Genomic DNA, 22,081 nt, shown 5'->3' with positions numbered 1-22,081 from the left:
GGTGGCTCCAAGCTGCTTGCAACACCCATCCTCTCTGGCTGCAGGATGCTGGGGCAATGAGTTGCTTTTAATGAGAATACCACTGAGTTGCCAAACAAGTTGTCCCCACTGATGGTTTGGTTCCCTCAGGCTCTGAACCTTGGGAAAGAACCCCTAAAAATGTAAACCCAACAGATTAACAGCTTTAAGGCATTTATATAAAGCCCTGCAATACAACAAATCAAAGACAAAACCTATGCCTCACAGTCACATGTGTTAGATCAACGATAAACTGAGGGGTCAGGTCTGTGCATGATGAACATAAGACTAGCCCAGTATCCCGTTTCCACAGTGGCCAATCCAGGTCAGAAGTACCTGCCAAACTTCAAAAGTCCACAAAGAATACTCAACAGAGCAAGGTAAAATTGATGACTCCTAGCTTGGTAGTGATTCATCAAGGTCTGGATGCACTAAAGATAATCGCTAATACCAACTGGAATGCTGTTGGTCGATTCTCTGGCCAATGGTGGATGAGCGATCGATGCACTACCAAGTTAACATGCAAATGATTTGAGCGGAGGCTTTCCCTAATCTGACCCGATCGATCGCTGTGAGAGCGATTTAAACGCATTCGCAGAATATTCCTGTTGGTTCATGCTACAATGTATGCATGCGCCTGTTATAGGCGTGGTTTATTTGCGGGTGTCAAACGCATCAGGCGCAAAGCATTGTTGTCATAAAATGCACTATAAGGAATGCTGCTAGAGACTGCCCTTCTTTTGAGAGCTGTTGAAAACGGCTCTGTTGTAAAAGCGAGCAGTGAGGCAGCGTTTATACTTTTCTGCCCTTTTCTGTTTACCACTTTTTTCCACTGCATATCTAAATTTGATTTTATAGTATAACTTCAATACAGATTCTATTACTTTCAGGGCTGAACAGTTGAAAGGATCGTGAGTGACTGGTCTTCACTAATCACTCTTTTTTGGATTAGTAAACCCGATCGCTATTTCTTCTGCTAGCAGAAGACATTTTGTGCATCAATTACTCGCCTAGTTTGCATGGCATTTCAATACTAATTCCCTCATTTGCATGCTCTGATCAGAGAATGAGTGATTGCTCAGAGAAACACATGGTCGCCAGTTTGGTGCACTGGGTCGGGAAATCTGATCGATCACAAAACTGGTCAAACAGGTCCTCAGGGATGCTCAAGGACTGGAAGATCCTGGGCTGAGGGGCCTGTAAGCTTCCAGAGAAAGGTATCTGCCCTTTCAACCTGTATCAAGGTCCCCGGTCTGTCATGTTTCCAGTAAAACGCTGTGGGGATCAGGACTGACCTGAATCTGACATGAGAAGCTGGCTAGCAGCACAATGCAACTCCCCCAGTAATTCTACAACATGGTCCTCAGGCTGTCAGTGCACATAGACACACATGGCCCCCACACATCTTCATCAAATAGCCCCATTCAAGCTTACAGCTCCTCTGAGGCACATATAAACTTTGTGGTGTATGTGCCAGTACAAACCGACACAACGTATACTGGGTGGGGGTGGGTGGTTCCAACATTTTTAGCAATTAGTTTGGCAACCCTCAAACCATTCCACCCACTTTTTCTCTCTTATCCCTCCTAGCCTCACAACCCCTGTCTTCCCCCCTCCAAATACCACTTTCTCGCCCTTCCTCAGTCCAGGACAAATATCAGGAAGTTCTGCTTCACGCAGCGGGTGGTGGACACCTGGAATGCTCTCCCAGAGGAGGTTGTTGCGGAATCCACCGTTCTAGGATTCAAAAGCAAACTAGATGCATATCTCCTTACAAGAGGCATAGAGGGATATGGGTGACTAGAATTACGCCAGGTGTACACCTGGCTAGGCCTCCGTGTGTGCGGATCGCCGGACTTGATGGACCGAGGGTCTGATCTGGCGATGGCAGTTCTTATGTTCTTACAAGATGCTACTACTCACTCTTTCCTATGCTCTCTCCTATTCTCACCCTGCTGGCTCCTCCCTTCTCTCCAGCTCCACCACTCTCACTGCCCTCCCTCCTTCCCAGTCTAATCTAATCTAATCTAAATCTTGGGTTTATATACCGCATCATCTCCGCAGATGGAGCTCGACACGGTTTACATGGTTAGGGAAGGAACGGAACTCCAGTGGAATTATATAAGTATGAGAGAAGAGAGGTTGGTGTGAGAGTGCCAGGAGCGGGACGGGGTTACGTTCTGGAGAAGAGCCAGGTCTTCAGATGCTTACGGAATGGTAGAAGGGGGCTCAAATTGCGGAGAGGGGAAGGGAGACTGTTCCAGAGCTGAGTGATTCTGAAAGGGAGGGAAGAGCCAAGTTTACCAACAAGGGAGATGCCTTTTAAGGAGGGGTAGGATAGTTTTAATTTTTGAGTGGATCTAGTGGAGGTTGGATTTGAGGAATTCCAGGATAGAGGGATAAAAGGAGGAAGGATACCGTGGAGGATCTTGAAGGTTAGGCAGGCACATTTAAAGTAGACCCTGGAAATAACGGGAAGCCAGTGGAGTTTGGATAGGAGCGGTGTGACATGGTCAAATTTACTTTTTGAGAAGATAAGTTTGGCCGCGGTGTTCTGGATTAGTTGGAGTCTGTGGAGGCTTTTCTTTGTTAAGCTTAGGTAAATGGAATTGCAATAATCCAATCTGGAGAGGATAATGGATTGTACGAGGACGGCAAAGTCCCTCCCCCCTCCCTCTTCTGCAACCGTACTTTCTGTTTCTAGTCCTTGTCAGCCCATGTAGCGATGCTGATCCTGCTCCCAGGGCTGCAGCTATTTCTGGCTGCATTCATCCCACACTGCTTTAGGTCTGCACTGCTACATTTCCCTTTCCAAGCATCACTGCTAGATAAAACTGTGGGGTTAGCCTTCTAAATAAACTGGGTTTACCCCCCACTTCTCTGTATCCTGTGGACATCCTATGATAACCTCACAGACTGGGACAACTCTGGATTAAAACAATAGGCAAGCACAGAACATATGGATTGGCTCTCCTACACCTCCTTGTCTGTCTGTCATCAGGAAGCCATCAGGCACAGGCCTTTCTTCTTACTCTTTTATCAAACTATCGCACATCTTTTCACATTTTTCACTTTATCAAGGGCTCATCAAGGAAAACAGCAAGCATAACTTGCTTCTCACCATCAGCCACTCACAAGAAACCATCAAGAACAACCAACTGTGATACCCCTATAACATTAACCAAAATTTGCCATAACATCCATCTCACTACCGACAGCATTTAAAGAACCAAACAAGACAGGAAGAGAGATCAGGGCATACCCTCTGGCTGCGCAAGGTGACACCTGCTGATTTGAAGTCTGGAAACTTGATGCCGGCGGTCTCGGGAACGGCCTGCAAGAAAGGGAATAAGAAAGGTTGAAGAGAAAAGTAAAATAAAAGGGAAAAAGCAGTTCCTGCCAGTCACCTGCAAATCACTGGACACACACAAGCTACCTGTTTGTAAAAGTCAGAGAAGCAAGCAAACTCCAATCCATCCTCCCCCCCCAAACAGGGATTTCTTTAAATTTCATGATTTTTTTTTTTTTTTGCATAGGATAGCATTGACTGTCCAGGGAGGGGTAATTTCCATTGGGTTTAGCACCCCCCAGTAATTTTGAAAAGTTGGTTCCTATGTGTCTACTTGCCTCACAGTTGGGGCCCTGATCACTCCAGGTGGAAGAGCAAAACCAACACATGTATCAGTTCATAAAATAGCAGAGGAATCTTTTAAGTAGGATCATTAAGAGCAGTAAAAAAGTAAATCATCAAGGGGTGGGGTGGGCGAGCTATGGGGAAGAGGACTGGCATCATCCACATGCTGGAGAATGCCTCAGTTGCATCAGCTCTAGTATTAAGTGAACCACTGGATATGAGCAAGGGTAACATCTGATGGACCTCCCACCCTTTAAAATGCAGAAAATCAAGTTTTTGCCAGACCTCAGTTTTTCCAGTTTTTATTCTCTGCAAACACCCCAGAGGCCTAGCACCTACCACACAGACAGGAGAAATGGAAATAATGGGAAGGATGGCAGGGGGAAACAACACGGTGATCACTTTTTGGATGCATCATCAAGAAAGTAATGCCCAGTTCTGGGCTCTCACGTATACTGATGATGTGCAACAGATGTACCAGTTTACCTGATGTGTGACAGGTGCCAAGCCTCCCCTATAGCTTTGCACAGAAAGTCCCCTCCCCTCTGTATTTACCATCAAGTTTTTGTCTTTCAAGGAAAAAGCAAACCAAGAAAAAAATCGTTCCACTTAATTCTCCTTACTGGTTTCTCAGTCTCTTTTTTCTGTGGCAGCTTCTTCTTGGTGGCTTTGCGCTCAGCACGCCTCATTTCAGTGGTGGTGTCGGCAGCAGTGATGAGCTTCTGCAGGTCTTGCGCTTTCTTCTCTCGCTCCTTCTTCCTGCTCTCAATTTTCCGAAGCTCTTGGATTAGATACTCCTCTTCTGACACCTGCAGGTAAAAGGAGGAATGGCGGCCACATTAGGCACACAGAACAGGGCCAAAGTTCCTCTCTGACTGCTCATTTCAGTTGTCAAATGTCCAGTTTCTAGATCAAGGTTCTCAGCTAGTTGCTCCTGACATTACATCTCAAAGCATTATGGTATCTGTGGACCTGTTCTTCCATCTGAAAGCCCTACAGGGTACCATAATGCATCAGGAGTGTGGGCCACAGAACTGATTTGCCTAAGGTCACTTGAAAACTCTGGCTGTGCTTTGTAAAGGGGCAAGGTGGTTGGACCTTACTAAGATCTGTCCCTGCCGATACCAATGGGAGTGGATACCAAGCTGTCCTCATCATTTCAACTAGAAGTCAGGGCAAAGGGAGGAGTCCCTGTAAGTTATTTTGTTTAACTTGGGGTATTTCTTTTAAATCCTTCTGCAGTTCCAGTGTTCCTATACTGCAGAAACTTGTCATCATTTGAATAATCAATAGTCTTATACCCCAGGACCAGGAGGGCTGTCACCCTCAGACTAGAATGAGCCAAACAGGTGTAAATGTTACTAACTGTATTTCTAGAGGAAAACTCAAGTTTGCTAAAAACAAAAATGCAAATATAAAGAAAACAAACTTATAAGATAACTAAGTTTTTCACAAGATCTCATAAGCCCAAGGAACTACTTAAATTTCTTTTGTGCCCTTACTGGGGTGGTGCATTCATCATTGGTCTTTTAGGCATTTGCATATCCGATATTAATTTTCTATTTTAGGCTGTGATATGAATGACTGTGTGTAATAAAGTGTAGAAGAAGAGCACCTAACTTCTGCCCAACGGTTCCCCAACCGTTTTACTGTGCAGTTTCCTCAGGGGCCATGCTGCTTCAAACGTATATATTCTCAGCTACTCCACACAACAGCCTTCATTGTGATTTCATTTTGCTTTTTAAAGATTATAGGCAAGCAGATCTGCCCCATGTATATTCATTAGGGCTATCCCGAAAACCAGGACAGGGCTGGGGACCACTGCTTTACCTCACTTTCAAGTTCATGTTCCCATGACATGCCACCCATCTAAATTTATGTCTGAGCGGGTCCTTTAGATCTGTCAGGGTACTGGCGCTGGCATACAGTTCTCCCCCACTGCCAACCAAACCAAAAAGCCCCTTTATTTATTTTACTATTTATATACCATTAATAGCCTCCACGGTTTACATTCAGGTACTCAAGCATTTTTCCCTCTCTCTCCCAGTGGGCTCACACTCTACCTAATGTACCTGGGGCAATTGAGGATTAAGTGGCTTGCTCAGGGTCACAAGCAGCAGCATGGGATTTGAACCCACAACCTGGTTACCTGCTCTGGTGTACAGTTTTCTCTCTTTCCCCAACTTTCAATCTAGTAAGCCCCTTCAGATCTAATAAAGGGTCATGGATTTGATAGGCTGCCTTTCTGTTGATGCACTCAACTTTTTGTCTCCAGAGGACTCCCAATCTAAAGTTCTGTAATAGATTACCTGCACTGGCATCCTACTGTACAGTTCTCTCCCCTCCCTTTCCCAAAACCAAGAGGCCCTTTAGATCCACTGGTTTACCTGCTCTGGTGTTCTGTTGTATAGTCGTTCCAACTGTTCCTTCCTGCGCCGTTCATGCCCAGCATCAAACACTAGCATCTTCAAGTCTGTGCCAGGAGGGGCCCTGATGTTGGTTAACTTGGAACAGATGCTGTAATAGCGTTCCTTCAGATCTTCTGCTGATCTTTTCTATACATGAGAAAACAAAACAGAACGCAGGACAAATATTTAGAAAAATAAGTTTACCCAGAGTCAGTCAACAGCATGACACTGCAAAGAGAGGCACCAAGACCTAGAGAATGACACGGGGGGGGGGGGAATTTGTCCCCGTCTCTGCCCCATCCCTGCGAGCTGGGTCCCCGTTCCCACCAGAGCAAACAAACCAAAACTGCAGGCTTGTACACGGTGCAGGCAAAATTTTATTTTGACAAATAAATCTTAATTAAAAACATTTTACCAGACAAGGGACCCAACACGGTCCGTGTTTCGAACAACCTTCATCAGGGGTCCATGGTGATAAAGGAAAAAAGAAAATTTGTTCACAAAAAAAAGGCTGGGAAAGTAGCGCCAAAGAATCGCCAAATGTGCACTAAAAGTTCCCACCAACCATCTAATCCCATCCACACAAACTAAACTAAACTAAACCTTAAGTTTATATACCGCATCATCTTCATGTATGTGGAGCTCGGCACGGTTTACAAGAACTTAAAATATAGGAAGAGAAGGAAAAAAATGGTTTACATGAACTTACATATAGAAGAGAAGAGTAAGGGGGGATAGAATTACATTTTAGTGAAAAGCCAGGTTTTCAGTTGCTTGCGGAATAGTTGGGAGGGAGCCCAGGTTCTGCAGCGGGGTAGTAAGGTCGTTCCAAAGACCTGTGATTCTGAAGAGAAGGGATTTTCCCAGTTTGCCTGCATAGCAAATACCGTGTAGAGAAGGGAAGGATAGTTTATATCTTTGGGCGGGTCTGGTAGAGTCATGACTCGAGGAGTTATAAGATAGTGGGATTAAGGGAGGAAGGATGCCGTGAATGATCTTAAAATCCAGGCAGGAGCATTTGAAATGGATTCTGGAAATCACTGGGAGCCAGTGAAGTTTGGCTAGGAGTGGGGAGACATGGTCAGACTTGCGTTTTGCAAAGATCAACTTGGCTGCAGTATTCTGGATTAGCTGGAGTCTTTGAAGACTTTTTTTTGATAGGCTTAAGTAGATGGCATTGCTAGTTTGGAGAGGATGATGGATTGGACAAGGACGGCGAAATGTTGGCGAAAATAGGATCTTACTTTCCTCAGCGTGTGGAGGCTGAAAAAGCATGTTTTAGCCGAGGAGTTGAGGTGGTCATTGAGGGAGAGAGAAGAATCGATAATGATGCCAAGGACCTTGCTTGAGAATTCAAGCTACAGTGCAGCGCCTGAGGGTAGTGCGAAGAGGGTGGGCAGATGTTCTAATTTTGGGCCGAGCCAGAGTAATTTTGTTTTTGATTCATTCAATTTCATCTATACCGAGAAGGACCAGGAATGGAGTCTCATTATGCAAGCTGCAATGTTCTCGTGGAGGTTGGTGAGGTTCTGGTCCGTCTCAAGGAGGACAAGGATGTCATCAGCGTATGTGTAGATTGTTTCAAGGGGGGATAATTGGAGGAGTTTCAGGGAGGACATATAGATGTTATAAAGAATAGAGGATAAGGTGATCTCTGAGGGACTTCAAGTTTTATACTGAACTTATTTTATTAAAGTATAAAAAGAAACAATATTCTGTACAAATCAAAGCTCTGGCTGCCGAACTAGAGAAAGAGATCTTCAGCTGGCAGGGCTTTGTTTATAAATGTTTATCAACACAACTAATATACTACTTTATCCTAAAGCAAAAAGAAAATGGAAAATAGAAAATAGAAATTTTTTTGTCTATCTTTGTTGTCTGGTTTCTACTTTCCTCATTCAATTCCTTCCATCCATCGTCTGCCTTCTCTCTGCCTCTTCCATATGCTCTGTTACTGTGCTTCTCCCTTCCATCTCTACCTCCACCCCTCCCCACCCATTGGGCTGGCTCCCATCTTCTTTTTTTTATATTTATAAATTTTAATAATTACAATATCAAACGATATCAGGAGAAAAAAAGGAATCCTCCACAAATTTACAATATTCAAACCTTCATACACAATTCCTTTCCAAGCCCACAACAAAAGTAAGACATGATACAATTTCACATAAAACAAAATTATGAAGAAAGAACTAAAGAAATGATTCACGACTCACGATTCATCCTTGTGAATCCAAGCCACTTCTTACTCTATATTGGATCTTTGTTATATCCTCTTATTCCTTATTAACTAATAACCAGTTTATTGTTAACTCATTTCTGTTCTCTAGCACTCAAAAATTATTGCAATTGAATGGGATCCCAAAAAACATATTCAATGTCTTGTAACTTGACAAGACATTTACATGGAAATTTTAAATAAAAAGATGCCTCCAGAGCTAAAACTCTAACTTTTAATTTCAAAAATTCTTTCCTTCTCAATTACGTAGCTCTGGAGACATCTGGAAAAATTCTGACCAAATCTCCACAAAATTTAGTTAACCTATTTTAAAAATAGAGTTTCATAATTAACATTTTATCTATCTCACTCCTGCATGTTATCACCAGAGTGGACCTACTCTGGATCACATCCTGACTATCTTCCAGAAACTCTGTCAAATTAATTTCATTAATCACCAAGTGGTCCACCCCCTGGGCGGGTTCTTTTTTCTTTTGGGGAACATAATAACAGTTATTAATTGGAAAATTCTCCACATTGGGTAGCCCCAGTTTTTCTTTAAAAATTTTCTTAACAAAATTTCTGAAGATAATAAATGAGTTACTGGGAAGTTAACCAAGCGAAGATTCTTCCCTCTATACATATTTTCCATTAATTCCATTTTAGAATATAACACCATAAAATCCTTAACAGCAGATACTGAGACAGCTTGAAGTGCATTACATTGAGCTTCAACCACATTTAATCGTTTATCCAAACAAACTAAATTGGTATCCACATTATCAAACTTTTTTTTTAATAATTCTTTATTCACTTTCATATTTTATATGAAGTGTACAAAATATTGAGTTACAACTAATGAATACACAATATCACTTTTATATCTATTACATAATATTCTGAACAAATTTTTTTATCCCCTCTCCCACCCCCCACCCTTCAAGTACTTTCCAATCACCTTATACATATTGTATACCATATTATAACATGTTATGTAAAATTATTTTCACTACCCCCCCTCCATGTGTGCCATAAAGAAGACAAGAAAAAGAAGAAAAGAAGAAGATAAATCCTACTATTCATTCAGTACAATACTTTGTCAATGGCCCCCATATTTTTATAAATTTAGGATATGTCCCTCTTTGTATTGCTATTACTCTTTCCATTTTGAATATATGACAAATTGTATTCCACCAAAATGTATAATTAAGGTTACTATGATTCTTCCAGTTATTGGTTATATGCTGAATGGCAACCCCTATCATGACTAGTAAAAGCTTGTTATTTTCTGGTGAAATTTGACTTTTTTTTCTCATCATCATTCCAAATAACACTGTATCATATGATATTGCTACATGATTTTCCATCAATTTATTAATTTGTGGCCAAATTGCATTCCAAAAACTTTTAATGTAGGGACAATGATATAGTAAATGATCCAACGTCCCAGTTTCCAGATTACAGTGCCAGCATTTATTGGACTTAGAACTATCTAATTTTTGCAAACGTGTAGGGGTCCAAAAAGCTCTATGTAATAAAAAGAACCAAGTTTGTCTCATAGATGCTGACACTGTACATCTCATTCTCCAAGACCAAATTAGTGGCCATTGAGATGCAGTAATTTGATGCTTAATCTCAATGCTCCAAATGTCTCTTAGACCATTTTTTGGTTTTTTATTCAAATATCCAGATATTAATTTATACCACAATGCGGCTTGATGCCCTAGGAAGTCTGCTTGAAAACATAAGAACTCTAAACTATATTGATTATTCAATGTTTTCCATTCAGGGAACCCAACCTGAATGGCCTGCTTCAATTGCAACCATTTAAAACTTTGTTTTTTACTAAGACCAAATCTATGTTGCAATTGTGAAAATTCCAGCAGTTTACCTTCCGAAATAACATCATTCAGAGATCTAATGCCTGCAATAATCCAGTCCTTCCAAAGGATTTGAGCTCCGCCAATTTTAATCTTGGAGTTTATCCATAAAGACTGATTAGTTGACTTGTTTATTGGGACAGGTGTTAATTTACTAATAAACCTCAACGTTTTCCAAGTATCCATTAATATCTTATTTTCTCTGTATCTTCTAGGCATGTTGATACTTGGAAGATGAACTAAATTTAGGGGAAACATAAGGCGCCATTCCAAATATAACCAATCCGGTGCATTATCTATCAGTTCTAGGAGGATCCAATACATACCCTGACGTAAAATATAGGCTTGATGGTACCTATAAAAATTTGGAAAATTTACCCCTCCCTCCTTAATTGATTTTTGCAAAGATACCAAAGCTATTCTATGCGTTTTACCAAGCCAAAGAAATTTCGTTAAAATGCTATTAAGCTTTTTATAAAAGGACCCCTGAAAATAAATAGGTATCATACTCATTTGGTAGCAAACTACAGGCAAGATCATCATTTTAATAGTTTGAACTCTCCCCCACCAAGAAAGATGTAACGGATTCCATTGCTCACATAACTCTGTAACTCTTTTCAATACAAATTTTTCATTTTCTTTTACTGTATCTTCAATTGTATTTTTAACTTGAATGCCAAGATATTTAAATCCTTCTTCTTTCCATATGAACGGAAAAGCGTCAAATAATCCTTTTACACAATGAACATTTAAAGGTATAAGTTCAGACTTACTCCAATTAATTTTATAACCTGAAAATTTGCCAAACATATCAATTAATTCCAATAGACAAGGTAAGGTAGACTCTGGATTCCTCAAATAAAGTAAAATATCATCCGCATAAGCCGAAATTTTATATTCCATATCAGAATATGGAATACCCTGTATCCCCCTTGCTTGCTGTATTGCTAACAATAAGGGTTCTAATACAACATCAAATAACAAGGAGATAAAGGACAACCTTGTCTAACTCCCCTCTGCAATTGAAAACCATCAGATATCATATTATTAATATTTAATCTTGCAATCGGGAAGCTATACAATGTTTTTACCATTTGTATAAATCCAGAACCTATACCAAACCATTCTAAAGCCTGATACATAAAATTCCATTCTACCCTATCAAACGCTTTTTCTGCATCCAAGGAAACTGTAAAAGCCGGTTCATCCATTTTTTTTGATAAATTTAACATATGAAACAATAATCTAGAGTTATTAGAGGAATGTCTTTTAGCAACGAAACCCGTCTGATGCGTGTCTATAATATGTGGGAGAGCTTTGGCTAATCTCAAAGCCAAAATTTTCACCAAAAGTTTATTATCCACATTTATTAAAGATATAGGCCTGTAGTTTGAAACCAAAGTAGGATCTTTATTTGGCTTAGGCAAAACAATTACTATTGATTCAACCATAGTACCTTTAATATCACCTTTTATAAGTTGTGTCTGATATAAATTTAGTAAATATGGGGAAAGGACATTTTGAAATGTTTTATAAAATTCTACTGTATAACCATCACCACCTGGAGTGGATCCAACTCTAAGAGATCTCAACGCTGTTTCTAATTCTTTTAATGATATAGGTTCATCTAAACTCCGTTTTATATGATCAGGAACCTTAGGTCCAATAATTAAATCTAAAAAATTTTTACCATCTTTTGCCTCTCCAAATAAGGCTCGGAAGAATACAGGTCCTTATAAAATTTTACAAATTGCTTTAAAATTATATCCGTTTGATTGGTTATTATACCATTATCATCTTTTATCCCATTAATGTTAGTTCTTTTTTTTTTTTGCTTTAAGATAATTTGCCAATAATCTTCCCGCCTTATTAGAATTTCCATAATACATTGTCTGTTTGGAAAACAAGTCTCTTCTTATCATTTTTGAAGCTAATTCATTATATTTACCTTTTGCTTTCAAAAGAGCTTGTAATACATCATGTTCCCATTTGCTTACCAATTTAATTTCTAGTATTTTAATTTCTTTTTCTAACTCTATATACTGTTTTTTAATCTGTTTCCTAACAAAAGCCGAATATGATATAATATGACCTCTCATAGTCGCTTTAAAAGCGTCCCATACATTTTCAATAGATGTATCTTCCACTAAATTAATTTGAAAGAAATCACTAATTTGTGTTTTAAAATTTTCCAAAAATTTTTCATCCACAAGCAATGCATTATCAAATCTCCAAAGAGGTCTTCTATTTTCTAATTGATCTAATTGTAAATCTATCCATACTCCCGCATGATCCGAAATGATAATGGGATCAATGGAAGCCTTAATCACTTGCTGCACCTTATGTGATGAAATAAAAATATAATCTATTCTTGAAAATGATTTATGAACCTGTGAACAAAATGAAAATTCCTGACCATTAAAATGAAGAATACGCCTTATATCCTTCAAATCACACGATTGAACCAAATTATCTAAACCTAAAGATTTTATATTTTTACCTGGTTTTTTATCCATTAATGGATCCATTACAGCATTAAAATCTCCAGCCACCACTAAATTAGAAGCAGCCAGTGGTAACAACATACTCTGCAATTTTTTAAAGAATTCTGATTGATTCGAATTAGGGGCATATATATTGAACAACGTCAGGGCATTATTTCCCATACTTATATCAACATGTAGCCATCTTCCAAGTTGGTCCGAATTTACTATCTTAAAATTGGCCATACACTTTTTATTTATAAGAACTGCTACTCCTGCTTTTTTACCCTCTGCTGGAGCAAAAAAACATTCTTTCACCCACCCACCCATTAGTTTCTGTGATTCCTTTATATTAAGATGGGTCTCCTGCAGACAATAAACATCTGCGTTTTGCTTCTTTAAAAATGATAATACCTTTTTCCTTTTGATTACATGATTCAGGCCATTGACATTAATAGAAAATATCTTAAAAGACATAATATATTTTATACTCCTTATCATAATCTTCCTCTTCCCTTCTTCCATAACTAAGATCTAAAAAACTTCTCCCCATGTCACACATTCTTACCTCCAAATTACCCAATCCCTTATTAATCTTTTCCTTAATGATCCTAGTAATATCTTTAATACCCACCTTCTTCCCACCCCTCCCCCCAATATAATGACTGCTTAAGGACACACATTGGACAGTAATCCCAACTTCCCCCCTCCCCCCCAGGCAACCAATATTTATTAATAACCCCTTTATCCTTTATTGAGAAAAACTCATTACCTCTCCACAATATATCTAATTATATCTCTCTTCTAATCATAAAACCTTTTTTCTTTTTTTTTTCTTTTTTTTTTCCATTTTAAAGTAATTAATTTCTCTATTATTTAACCTTTAGTCACATAACCATATTTATTTCCTAACATTCCATTAATGCATTTTTATCATTTCACCAATCTCTAATTCATTCCCCCAACATTTTATTTCATTCAAGAAAATTCTATCATAGTCATATATTTAATAAAAAGTATCATTTTCCTATATCTTATATTATCTAATCTATCTTCTCCTATCCTCCTTTAAATATCCAACAACAAATATCCATCTCTTCATATATTTCTGTTAAAAAAAATTTCAATTTTATAAGTTTTTATCCCCTATTTGTATTTAAACATTTGTATTTCATTTTCAAAATAATTTTTTTTTTCCTTTTCCCCTTTTTATATTTCCTCTTCTCCAAATTAAATCCAATCTTTTTAAAACTATATTAATCACAACATCAATCTTTACATTCCTTCAGCTACCAATAAATTCTTATGTATCTTTCTTTTATATTATTCATTTTCCTTTCCTTTACTTGCATTTAAATATCATATAACTTGTCCTTTCTATCATTAGTCCATTCTGCAATCTTTTCCTTATTGTCCTTTCATTCTTTACTTTCTCCTTTTCTGACTTATTAAATAAAATGAACTTTCATATTTATTTCTTATCTAATCTAATCTAATCTAAATCTTGGGTTTATATACCGCATCATCTCCGCAGATGGAGCTCGACACGGTTTACATGGTTAGGGAAGGAACGGAACTCCAGTGGAATTATATAAGTATGAGAGAAGAGAGGTTGGTGTGAGAGTGCCAGGAGCGGGACGGGGTTACGTTCTGGAGAAGAGCCAGGTCTTCAGATGCTTACGGAATGGTAGAAGGGGGCTCAAATTGCGGAGAGGGGAAGGGAGACTGTTCCAGAGCTGAGTGATTCTGAAAGGGAGGGAAGAGCCAAGTTTACCAACAAGGGAGATGCCTTTTAAGGAGGGGTAGGATAGTTTTAATTTTTGAGTGGATCTAGTGGAGGTTGGATTTGAGGAATTCCATCCACTCTTAAAGACTTTTGACTGCCAATTGTCATTCTTTTTTTTTTTTTTTATAATATCCTTTTAGTCTATCAGTCCTGCTTTCTTCTTCTTCACATCTATTTATTTTCCTATTCAGTCTTCACTTTTCCTTTTGTGTTAATTTGTCCAGTCCTTTAATCCTTCTTGTTCATTCTTTACTCCAACCATTCATCTTTCAGTCTCCTAAAAGTTCAGTCTAATAACTTCACTTTAATGTCTTTCCAGTCTATCCTTCTTTCTACTTTCTTCTTTACATTCTTTTATTTTCTTTTTCACTTGTTCATTTTTATTTCCTGTTCTGTGTTGCATATTCTTCTTTTTCCAACAAACTAAAGTCCCATAGTTCTTTATATTTAATTTTTTGTTCAATATCCACCAATCCAGTCTTAGTATTTATCCCTTCATTTCAACACCCATTGTGCTAAAATGACATAGGTTCTGATTTTGAAAGAAAGGTCTTTAGTTTTTCCGGATCAACAAAATACAAAGATTTATCCCCACAAGATACCCTCATTTTTGCTGGGTAATATAACCCATACTTATATCCTTTTTCCTTTAATTGAGATCTCAGATCAAGGAATTTCTTCCTAATATTTGCTGTATTTTTAGCAAAGTCTGGTAAAAACCATATTTTGGATCCTTTATAGTGTAAGTTTTTATCTTTTTTATTGCTTGCTGGTATCTTAACATCTTGAATATTAATGGTCTTGGTCTCCCTTGATTTTCCAGACTCTTTATTGGAATCCTGTGTGCCCGTTCTATTTCCAAAGGCTGTTTGAAATCCAACTGCAATAATCTAGGAATTAAATTTTCTAAAAACTGTATTGCATTTTTCCCTTCCAAATTTTCCTGTATTCCAAAAAGTTTTATATTCTTTCTTCTTCCACGGTTTTCGTAATCTTCCAGCTGACTTTTCAATTGAATTATTTCCAAACTGTCATTTTTGCATCTTTTTCCTTCACATTCTAAGCTCTCCATTTTAACTTCTAACTCTGTTGTTCTTTTATTAGCTACTTCCATTTGTCTGTGTATATTCAGGATTTCTTCCTTCAGTTCTGCCATATTACTCACAGTCTCTGTCAGCATTTGTTTGATTTGCCTCAGTTCCCCCATAACTTCAGCTTTGCTTAACTCCTCTGATACATCAGCAGGAAGCGGAACCTTATTCGGGGTAATTTGATCCTGCTTCTGCCTTTTCACAGCCCCTCCGGTTTCACTCTTACTCTGTCAGGTGCTCGCCATGCTCCCGCTGTCCTCTCCGATGTTTTCAGCCGAAAACAGTTTAAAAGGAAATCTTTATTTATTCAACGGTTGCCCAGGTAAGAGGAGCGCTGCAATCACACGACCATTTTGTGTGCGCGCTAAGCCACGCCCTATCCACATTATCAAACTTTTGAGAAACAGACTGTGAAAAATCCACTGATTGTTTCACAGCAGACCTGAGAGAGAATGACACGGTGACAAAATTCATCACCGTTCCCGTCCCCGCGGATAACCGCGGGAAATAATCCCATGTCATTGTCTATTTCAACTAGAGAATGACACGGTGAAAAAATTGGTACCCGTCACCGCCCCGTCCCCGTCTCACCATCCTCTGCACCGCCCCCGCCATTCCCTTCACCGCCCCGTCACCGCCACTGCCACCCCATTCACCGCCCCGTCACCGCCACTGCAACCCCATTCACCGCCCCGTCACCGTCCAAGTTTCCAAGTTTCCAAGTTTCCAAGTTTCCAAGTTTATTAGGTATTTTGTTTAATCGCCAATTCAAAATTCAAGGCGATGTACAAGTAAAATAGTTGGAGACATACTTACAATTATTAAATTAAACATACAATTATCTAAAATACACATAATATAAATAACATACATTTAAAGGTAATTTAAATAGGCTATAGTGAAACAAAAGGAAAAATATTTAATGGTTACATTCGATAAAAAAATTACTAATTCAAATTTAAATTCAGGGGAAAAACAATAGGAAGGGGGACAAAGACAATTGACCTTTTGAATTATGGATGCGGAGAAAAAAGAAAAAAAAAAAAAAAAAAAAAGATCAGTTATTAAAGGCGTCAATATAAAGAAAACTTTTAAGTTCTGACTTAAATTTTGTTAAGTTTTTTTCTTGTCTTATGTACAATGGAAGATTGTTCCAAGATTGAGGAGCTGTTATAGAAAAGATAGTGTTACGCCTTGTGTTAATGACTTTTAGTGAGGGAATAGCTAAAAGTTGCTGATCTTGAGATCTAAGAGATCTAGAGGAAGTATAGGGAATTAAAAGTCTAAATATAAAAGCAGGAGTTTTATGTCACCGCTGCATACATAAAAGCCTCAAACGGGTACGATTTTATATACTTTTCTTTATTTACGTATAAAGGAAACATTCTTTAAAACTTTAAAACTTAGTTAAATATTAGTTAATAACTATACAAAAACAAAACACGCAGAGAAAAAATTAATTAATATAAATTCTCAAAACTGACACATTTTGATCACTAAATTTAAAATAGTTATTTTTCATACAGTTTTTCAATCACTAATCTTCCACCACCCCTGGGGCTAGCAATGCAAAAACAAACACGACATGTACTTTAAATGCTTACAATGTTAGCCTACATGGTAAGTAGACGCGGCCGCTGTACCTAATCGCGGCAAAGATCTCCCTGCCGTGATTAGCATAGTGACCGCGGCTACGGCTGCAAGTCTCCCCTCCCCCCAGCGATCACGGCAGGAGGGCACCCAACCCCTCCTGTAGACCCCCCCCAATGGCCCTCCCGACAATCGCAGCAGAAGGGTACCCAACCCCTCCTGCCGGTCCTCCCAATGGCCTCCCCTAAGATCGCCGGCAGGAGGGTACCCAACCCCTCCTGCTGGACCCCCCCCCCAACGAACCCTCCCACCCCGGAACCCCCTTAGTCTTACTTTCCAAGTTGGACCGGACGGCTCCTCACACGTATGGCCAGCAGGCTTGCCTCCGTCCAAATGAGGCGGGCCCGCCCCTACCCTGCCCAACCCACAGGATCCTAGGGCCTGATTGGTCTAGGCACCTAAAGCCACTCCCGCTATAGGAGGGGCCTTAGGTGCTTGGGCCAATCAGGCCCTAGGATCCTGTGGGTTAGGCAGGGGAGGGGAGGGGCGGGCCCGCCTCATTTGGACGGAGGCAGGCCTGCTGGCCAGACGAGCGAGGAGCTGTCCGGTCCAACTTGGAAAGTAAGACTAAGGGTGGTGTTTCGGGATGGCGGGGTTTGTTGGGGGAGGGTCCGGCAGGAGGGTTGGGCACCCTCCTATTGGCGATATAGGGGGCCGTTGGGGGTGCCGGCAGGAGGGGTTGGGCACCCTCCTACCAGTGATTATTGGGGGGCTGTTGGGGAGCTGGCAGGAGGGGTTGGATATCCTCCTGCTGCGATCGTCGGGGGGGCTGTTGGGGTAGGCAGGAGGGGATGGGTACCCTCCTGCCGCGATCGTTGGGGAGGGCTGGTTCTGTCGGCATGAAGGGCTGAGGGCGATCGTCGGGGGGGGGGGGGGGGGGGTTCTATTGGCAGGAAGGGTTGATCTGACAAATGAGGAGCACGGTGAAACACAGGTAAATAGCGGTTCCTAGAAGGGGGGACATTGGCCTGCGGGGACAAATCTATTCACCGTTTTTGCGGTCGGTGAAAGGATTTGTCCCCGCGTCTGCGGCGATTTGCTAATGAGGTCACCATAACCCACAGCCAAACCGCAGCCACGCAGCGGTTCGCTGCGGGGATCGCTCCCCGTGTCATTCTCTAATTTCAACCTCAATCCTTCTACATCAGCATTCGTCAAAGCAAAGCTTGCGGGTCAGTGGTTGTGCCCAATTATACTCTGATTCTTCCCTTTCTCCGTAAAGAATGACATGAAGATAGTTTCCCGCGGTTATCCGCAGGGACGGGAACGGTGATGAATTTTGTCACAGTGTCATTCTCTACTGAAAAGCCCTTCAACTCTAGAAATACCTAACCACAAATCTTTAAGGGTAATATCTTGTGTTTCCTCCGTTAGTGGTGGCTCTCATCTTCTTTTCTCCGCTCCCCCCATAGTCTGGCATCTGTCTTCTCCTCCGCTCTCCTCATAGTCTGGCATCTGTCTTCTTCTCTTCCATCTTTCCTGCCTTCTCCCCAGGTGGTTTTTTAGCATCTCTCCTTTCCTCCCTTCAGATCTGGTATCTGTCTCCCCAATCCATCATGTGTCTTTTTTTTCTTTATTCCTTCCTTCCATCCAGTTGCCTTCAGTGTCTGTTTCACTCTCTCTTCCCCATTTCCCTTCAGCGTCTTCTCCCCACTCTCTCTTCCCCATTTCCATCTTCTCCCCACTCTCTCTTTCCCATTTCCCTTCAGTATCTACTCCTCTCCACCCCCCTTCAGCACCCTTCACGCTGTCTAGTGGTCCGAGCATCTTCCTCCCTTCCCATAGAAACATAGAAATAGACGGCAGATAAGGGCCCACGGCCCATCTAGTCTGCCCACCTTAATGTCCCTCCCCTACCTTTGCCCTGTGAATAGATCCCATGTGCCGATCCCATTTGGCCTTAAAATCAGGCACGCTGCTGGCCTCAATCACCTGTAGTGGAAGACTATTCCAGCGATCAACCACTCTTTCAGTGAAAAATAATTTCCTGGTGTCACCTCGTAGTTTCCCGCCCCTGATTTTCAACGGATGCCCTCTTGTTGTCGTGGGACCCTTGAAAAAGAAGATATCTTCCTCCGCCTCGATGCGGCCCGTAAGATACTTGAACGTCTCGATCATGTCCCCCCTCTCTCTGCGCTCCTCGAGCGAGTATAGCTGTAATTTGTCAAGCCGTTTTTCGTATGGTAGATCTTTGAGTCCCGAGACCATCCGGGTGGCCATTCTTTGCACCGACTCCAGTCTCAGCACATCCTTGCGATAATGCGGCCTCCAGAATTGCACACAGTATTCCAGGTGGGGCCTCACCATGGATCTATACAATGGCATAATGACTTCCGCCTTACGACTGACGAAACCCCTTCGTATGCAGCCCATGATTTGTCTTGCCTTGGACGAAGCCTGCTCCACTTGATTGGCAGACTTCATGTCCTCACTGACGATTACCCCCAAGTCTCGTTCTGCTACCGTTTTTGCTAGGATCTCGCCATTAAGGGTATAAGACTTGCATGGATTCTGGCTGCCCAGGTGCATAACTTTGCATTTTTTGGCATTGAAGTTGAGTTGCCATGTCCTAGACCATCGCTCCAGTAGGAGTAGGTCGTGCATCATGTTGTCGGGCACTGAATCTTCGTCTGTTGTGCATTTGCCCACTACATTACTCAGTTTGGCGTCATCGGCGAATAATGTTATTTTACCTCGAAGCCCTTCTGCCAAGTCTCTTATAAAGATGTTGAATAGGATTGGGCCCAAGACTGAGCCCTGTGGTACTCCACTAATCACCTCCGTCATTTCGGAGGGGGTGCCGTTTACCACCACCCTTTGGAGCCTACCTCCAAGCCAGCTTCCAACCCATTTCGTCAATGTGTTACCTAATCCTATAGAACTCATCTTGCTCAGTAACCTGCGGTGTGGTACGCTATCGAATGCTTTGCTAAAGTCCAGGTACACGATGTCCAGGGACTCCCCAATATCCAGCTTCCCCGTTACCCAGTCAAAGAAGCTGATCAGGTTGGATTGGCAGGATCTCCCCTTAGTAAATCCATGTTGTCGGGGATCCCGTACCTTTGCTGGTGATTTTTAGTTTTCTCTCAATAAGCAGCCGAAGCCTTGAACTTCAAGGCTCCGGCTGCTTGTTGAGAGAAAATTAAAAAAATTGCCATGAAGGTGAGGGGAAGGGAAGGAGGGAGATGCCTGGATGACGGTGATCATTAGGAGGGAGGGATCTGCTGGACCGCGCAATCGGTTACCGTGTGTGTTCCCTCCCTTAACTGCAGATAAGATAACACTTAGTTATGAACTGATAAGGCCATCTCTGTCAGTGGTACAGACATGCTATCATCTCTACCCTGTGCTGTGGAGAAAGATTCTAGCCAGCAAGGAGGATGACTGCAAACTAACCCACAAGATGCTTCATCAAAGATCGGGAGACTCACCTTAAACTGCTGATGGTCATAGCGGTCATGGATGACAATGAAGCGGAGGTCAAACCGTCGGCACAGGTCAAAGAGATGATCCGTCTCAGCTTTGGTCCACCCATCATCGTGCAGGTACATCTGATACTCCTGCTCCGAATACACAGGTATCTGCACTGTCTGTGGCATCATCACGGAGGAGACAGAGAGGGAAAGGAAGAGGAAGACAGGATGAAGAGGAGAAAAGAGGCAAAGCAGAAAGGGACAGAAAATAAGGCATGGCTATATTACTCTGGATCACTTTTGTCCTTCTACCTACTAGAGCCCACACCTCCCCCAGGAATGCTGTCAACAGAAATTGAGGGTTTTGAATCCAGAAAGGTCTAAGTTGGTCAGATTGCCTTAGGTATTCCTCTAGCCCAGCCAATGCAAAGCCCATTTGCCTCTACAAAATAAGGATTTTAGCTCTTGAAAGAAGTTTCAAAATATGTATCAAATTTTCCTCATGCTCAGACAGAAAATGAAGAATGGCTGGCACAGAAATTTGATTGGAGTAAATGGGAGATTTAATAAAACATAAAATATATTTTTTAAACTGTGGAAGAGAACAAGGATTGTTGAGTTTTCATGGGAAAGGTCACCCTCTAGTGGCCATAGTCTCACAGTTTTGGGAAGTTCTAAAGGACTATAGACTTTATTTTAGAAACAGGCACTGTTGTGGGGTGGATATATATACAGTAGTACGTTGGTTTACGAGCATAATTTGTTCCAGAAGCATGCTCGTAAACCAAAATACTCGTATATCAAAGCGAGTTTCCCCATAGGAAATAATGGAAACTCGCTTTGATACGTTTCCACCTCCCGAGGCCAGCAGCGCTGCTCTATCCCTCCCCCCCCACACGAGAACCAGCATTGCTCCCCCCGAAGACCCCCCTCCACGATCCGGCACCCTCCCGCCGCGACCTAAAGTTCCCCAGACCCACCCGAACCCGCTTCTTACTTTCTTACTCCTCTTCTGTGCTGCTCAAGGCCTGCGAGTTCACGCTCTCTCCGAGATTCTCGGAGATCTCGGAGAGAACGTGAACTCGCAGGCCTTGAGCATGCGCAGATGCTCAAGGCCCAGCACAGAAGAGGAGGCCTATCTTCGGGCACCGGCACCAATGCACAGGACATGCCGATGCCGAGGCCAGATGAAAGTAAGAAGCGGGTTTAGGTGGGTCTGGAGGACTTCAGGTCGCAGCGGGGGGGGGGAGGGTGCTGGATCGCGGGGGAGCGCTCGTATCGAGGCATGCTCGATTTCTGAGGCGCCGATCTTGCGAATGTTTTGCTCGTCTTGCAAAACACTCGCAAACCGGTGCACTCGTAAACCGAGGTACCACTGTACTATGTTATTATATCAAAAATAGGGAACAAACATACAAAATTTGCCTGAAATTGGAAAATGCAGAAGGAACTTCCCACTGCTTGATGGGATTCATCCTGGCAGGTGAAAAGTATTCTGTC

General features: G+C 41.5%; 1 protein-coding gene across 2 annotated transcripts in view; it reads right to left on the bottom strand.

The window, feature by feature from the left end:
• DMAP1 (DNA methyltransferase 1 associated protein 1) overlaps positions 1 to 22,081 on the bottom strand; it is an 84,170-nt gene that overhangs the window by 37,520 nt on the left and 24,569 nt on the right. For both annotated transcript variants that reach the window (XM_033916931.1, XM_033916932.1), the window contains exons 5-8: positions 20,600 to 20,758; positions 6,040 to 6,207; positions 4,276 to 4,461; positions 3,281 to 3,352 (exon numbers count right to left, since the gene is read on the bottom strand). In XM_033916931.1, coding sequence (XP_033772822.1) covers positions 3,281 to 3,352; positions 4,276 to 4,461; positions 6,040 to 6,207; positions 20,600 to 20,758 — 585 coding nt within the window. The remainder of the gene's footprint in view (positions 1 to 3,280; positions 3,353 to 4,275; positions 4,462 to 6,039; positions 6,208 to 20,599; positions 20,759 to 22,081) is intronic.

This window comes from Geotrypetes seraphini, chromosome 12, assembly GCF_902459505.1.
Source record: "Geotrypetes seraphini chromosome 12, aGeoSer1.1, whole genome shotgun sequence".
Taxonomy (NCBI): domain Eukaryota; kingdom Metazoa; phylum Chordata; class Amphibia; order Gymnophiona; family Dermophiidae; genus Geotrypetes; species Geotrypetes seraphini.
Note: the sequence above shows the minus strand (reverse complement) of the source record. Positions and strands in the feature narration are given on the sequence as shown.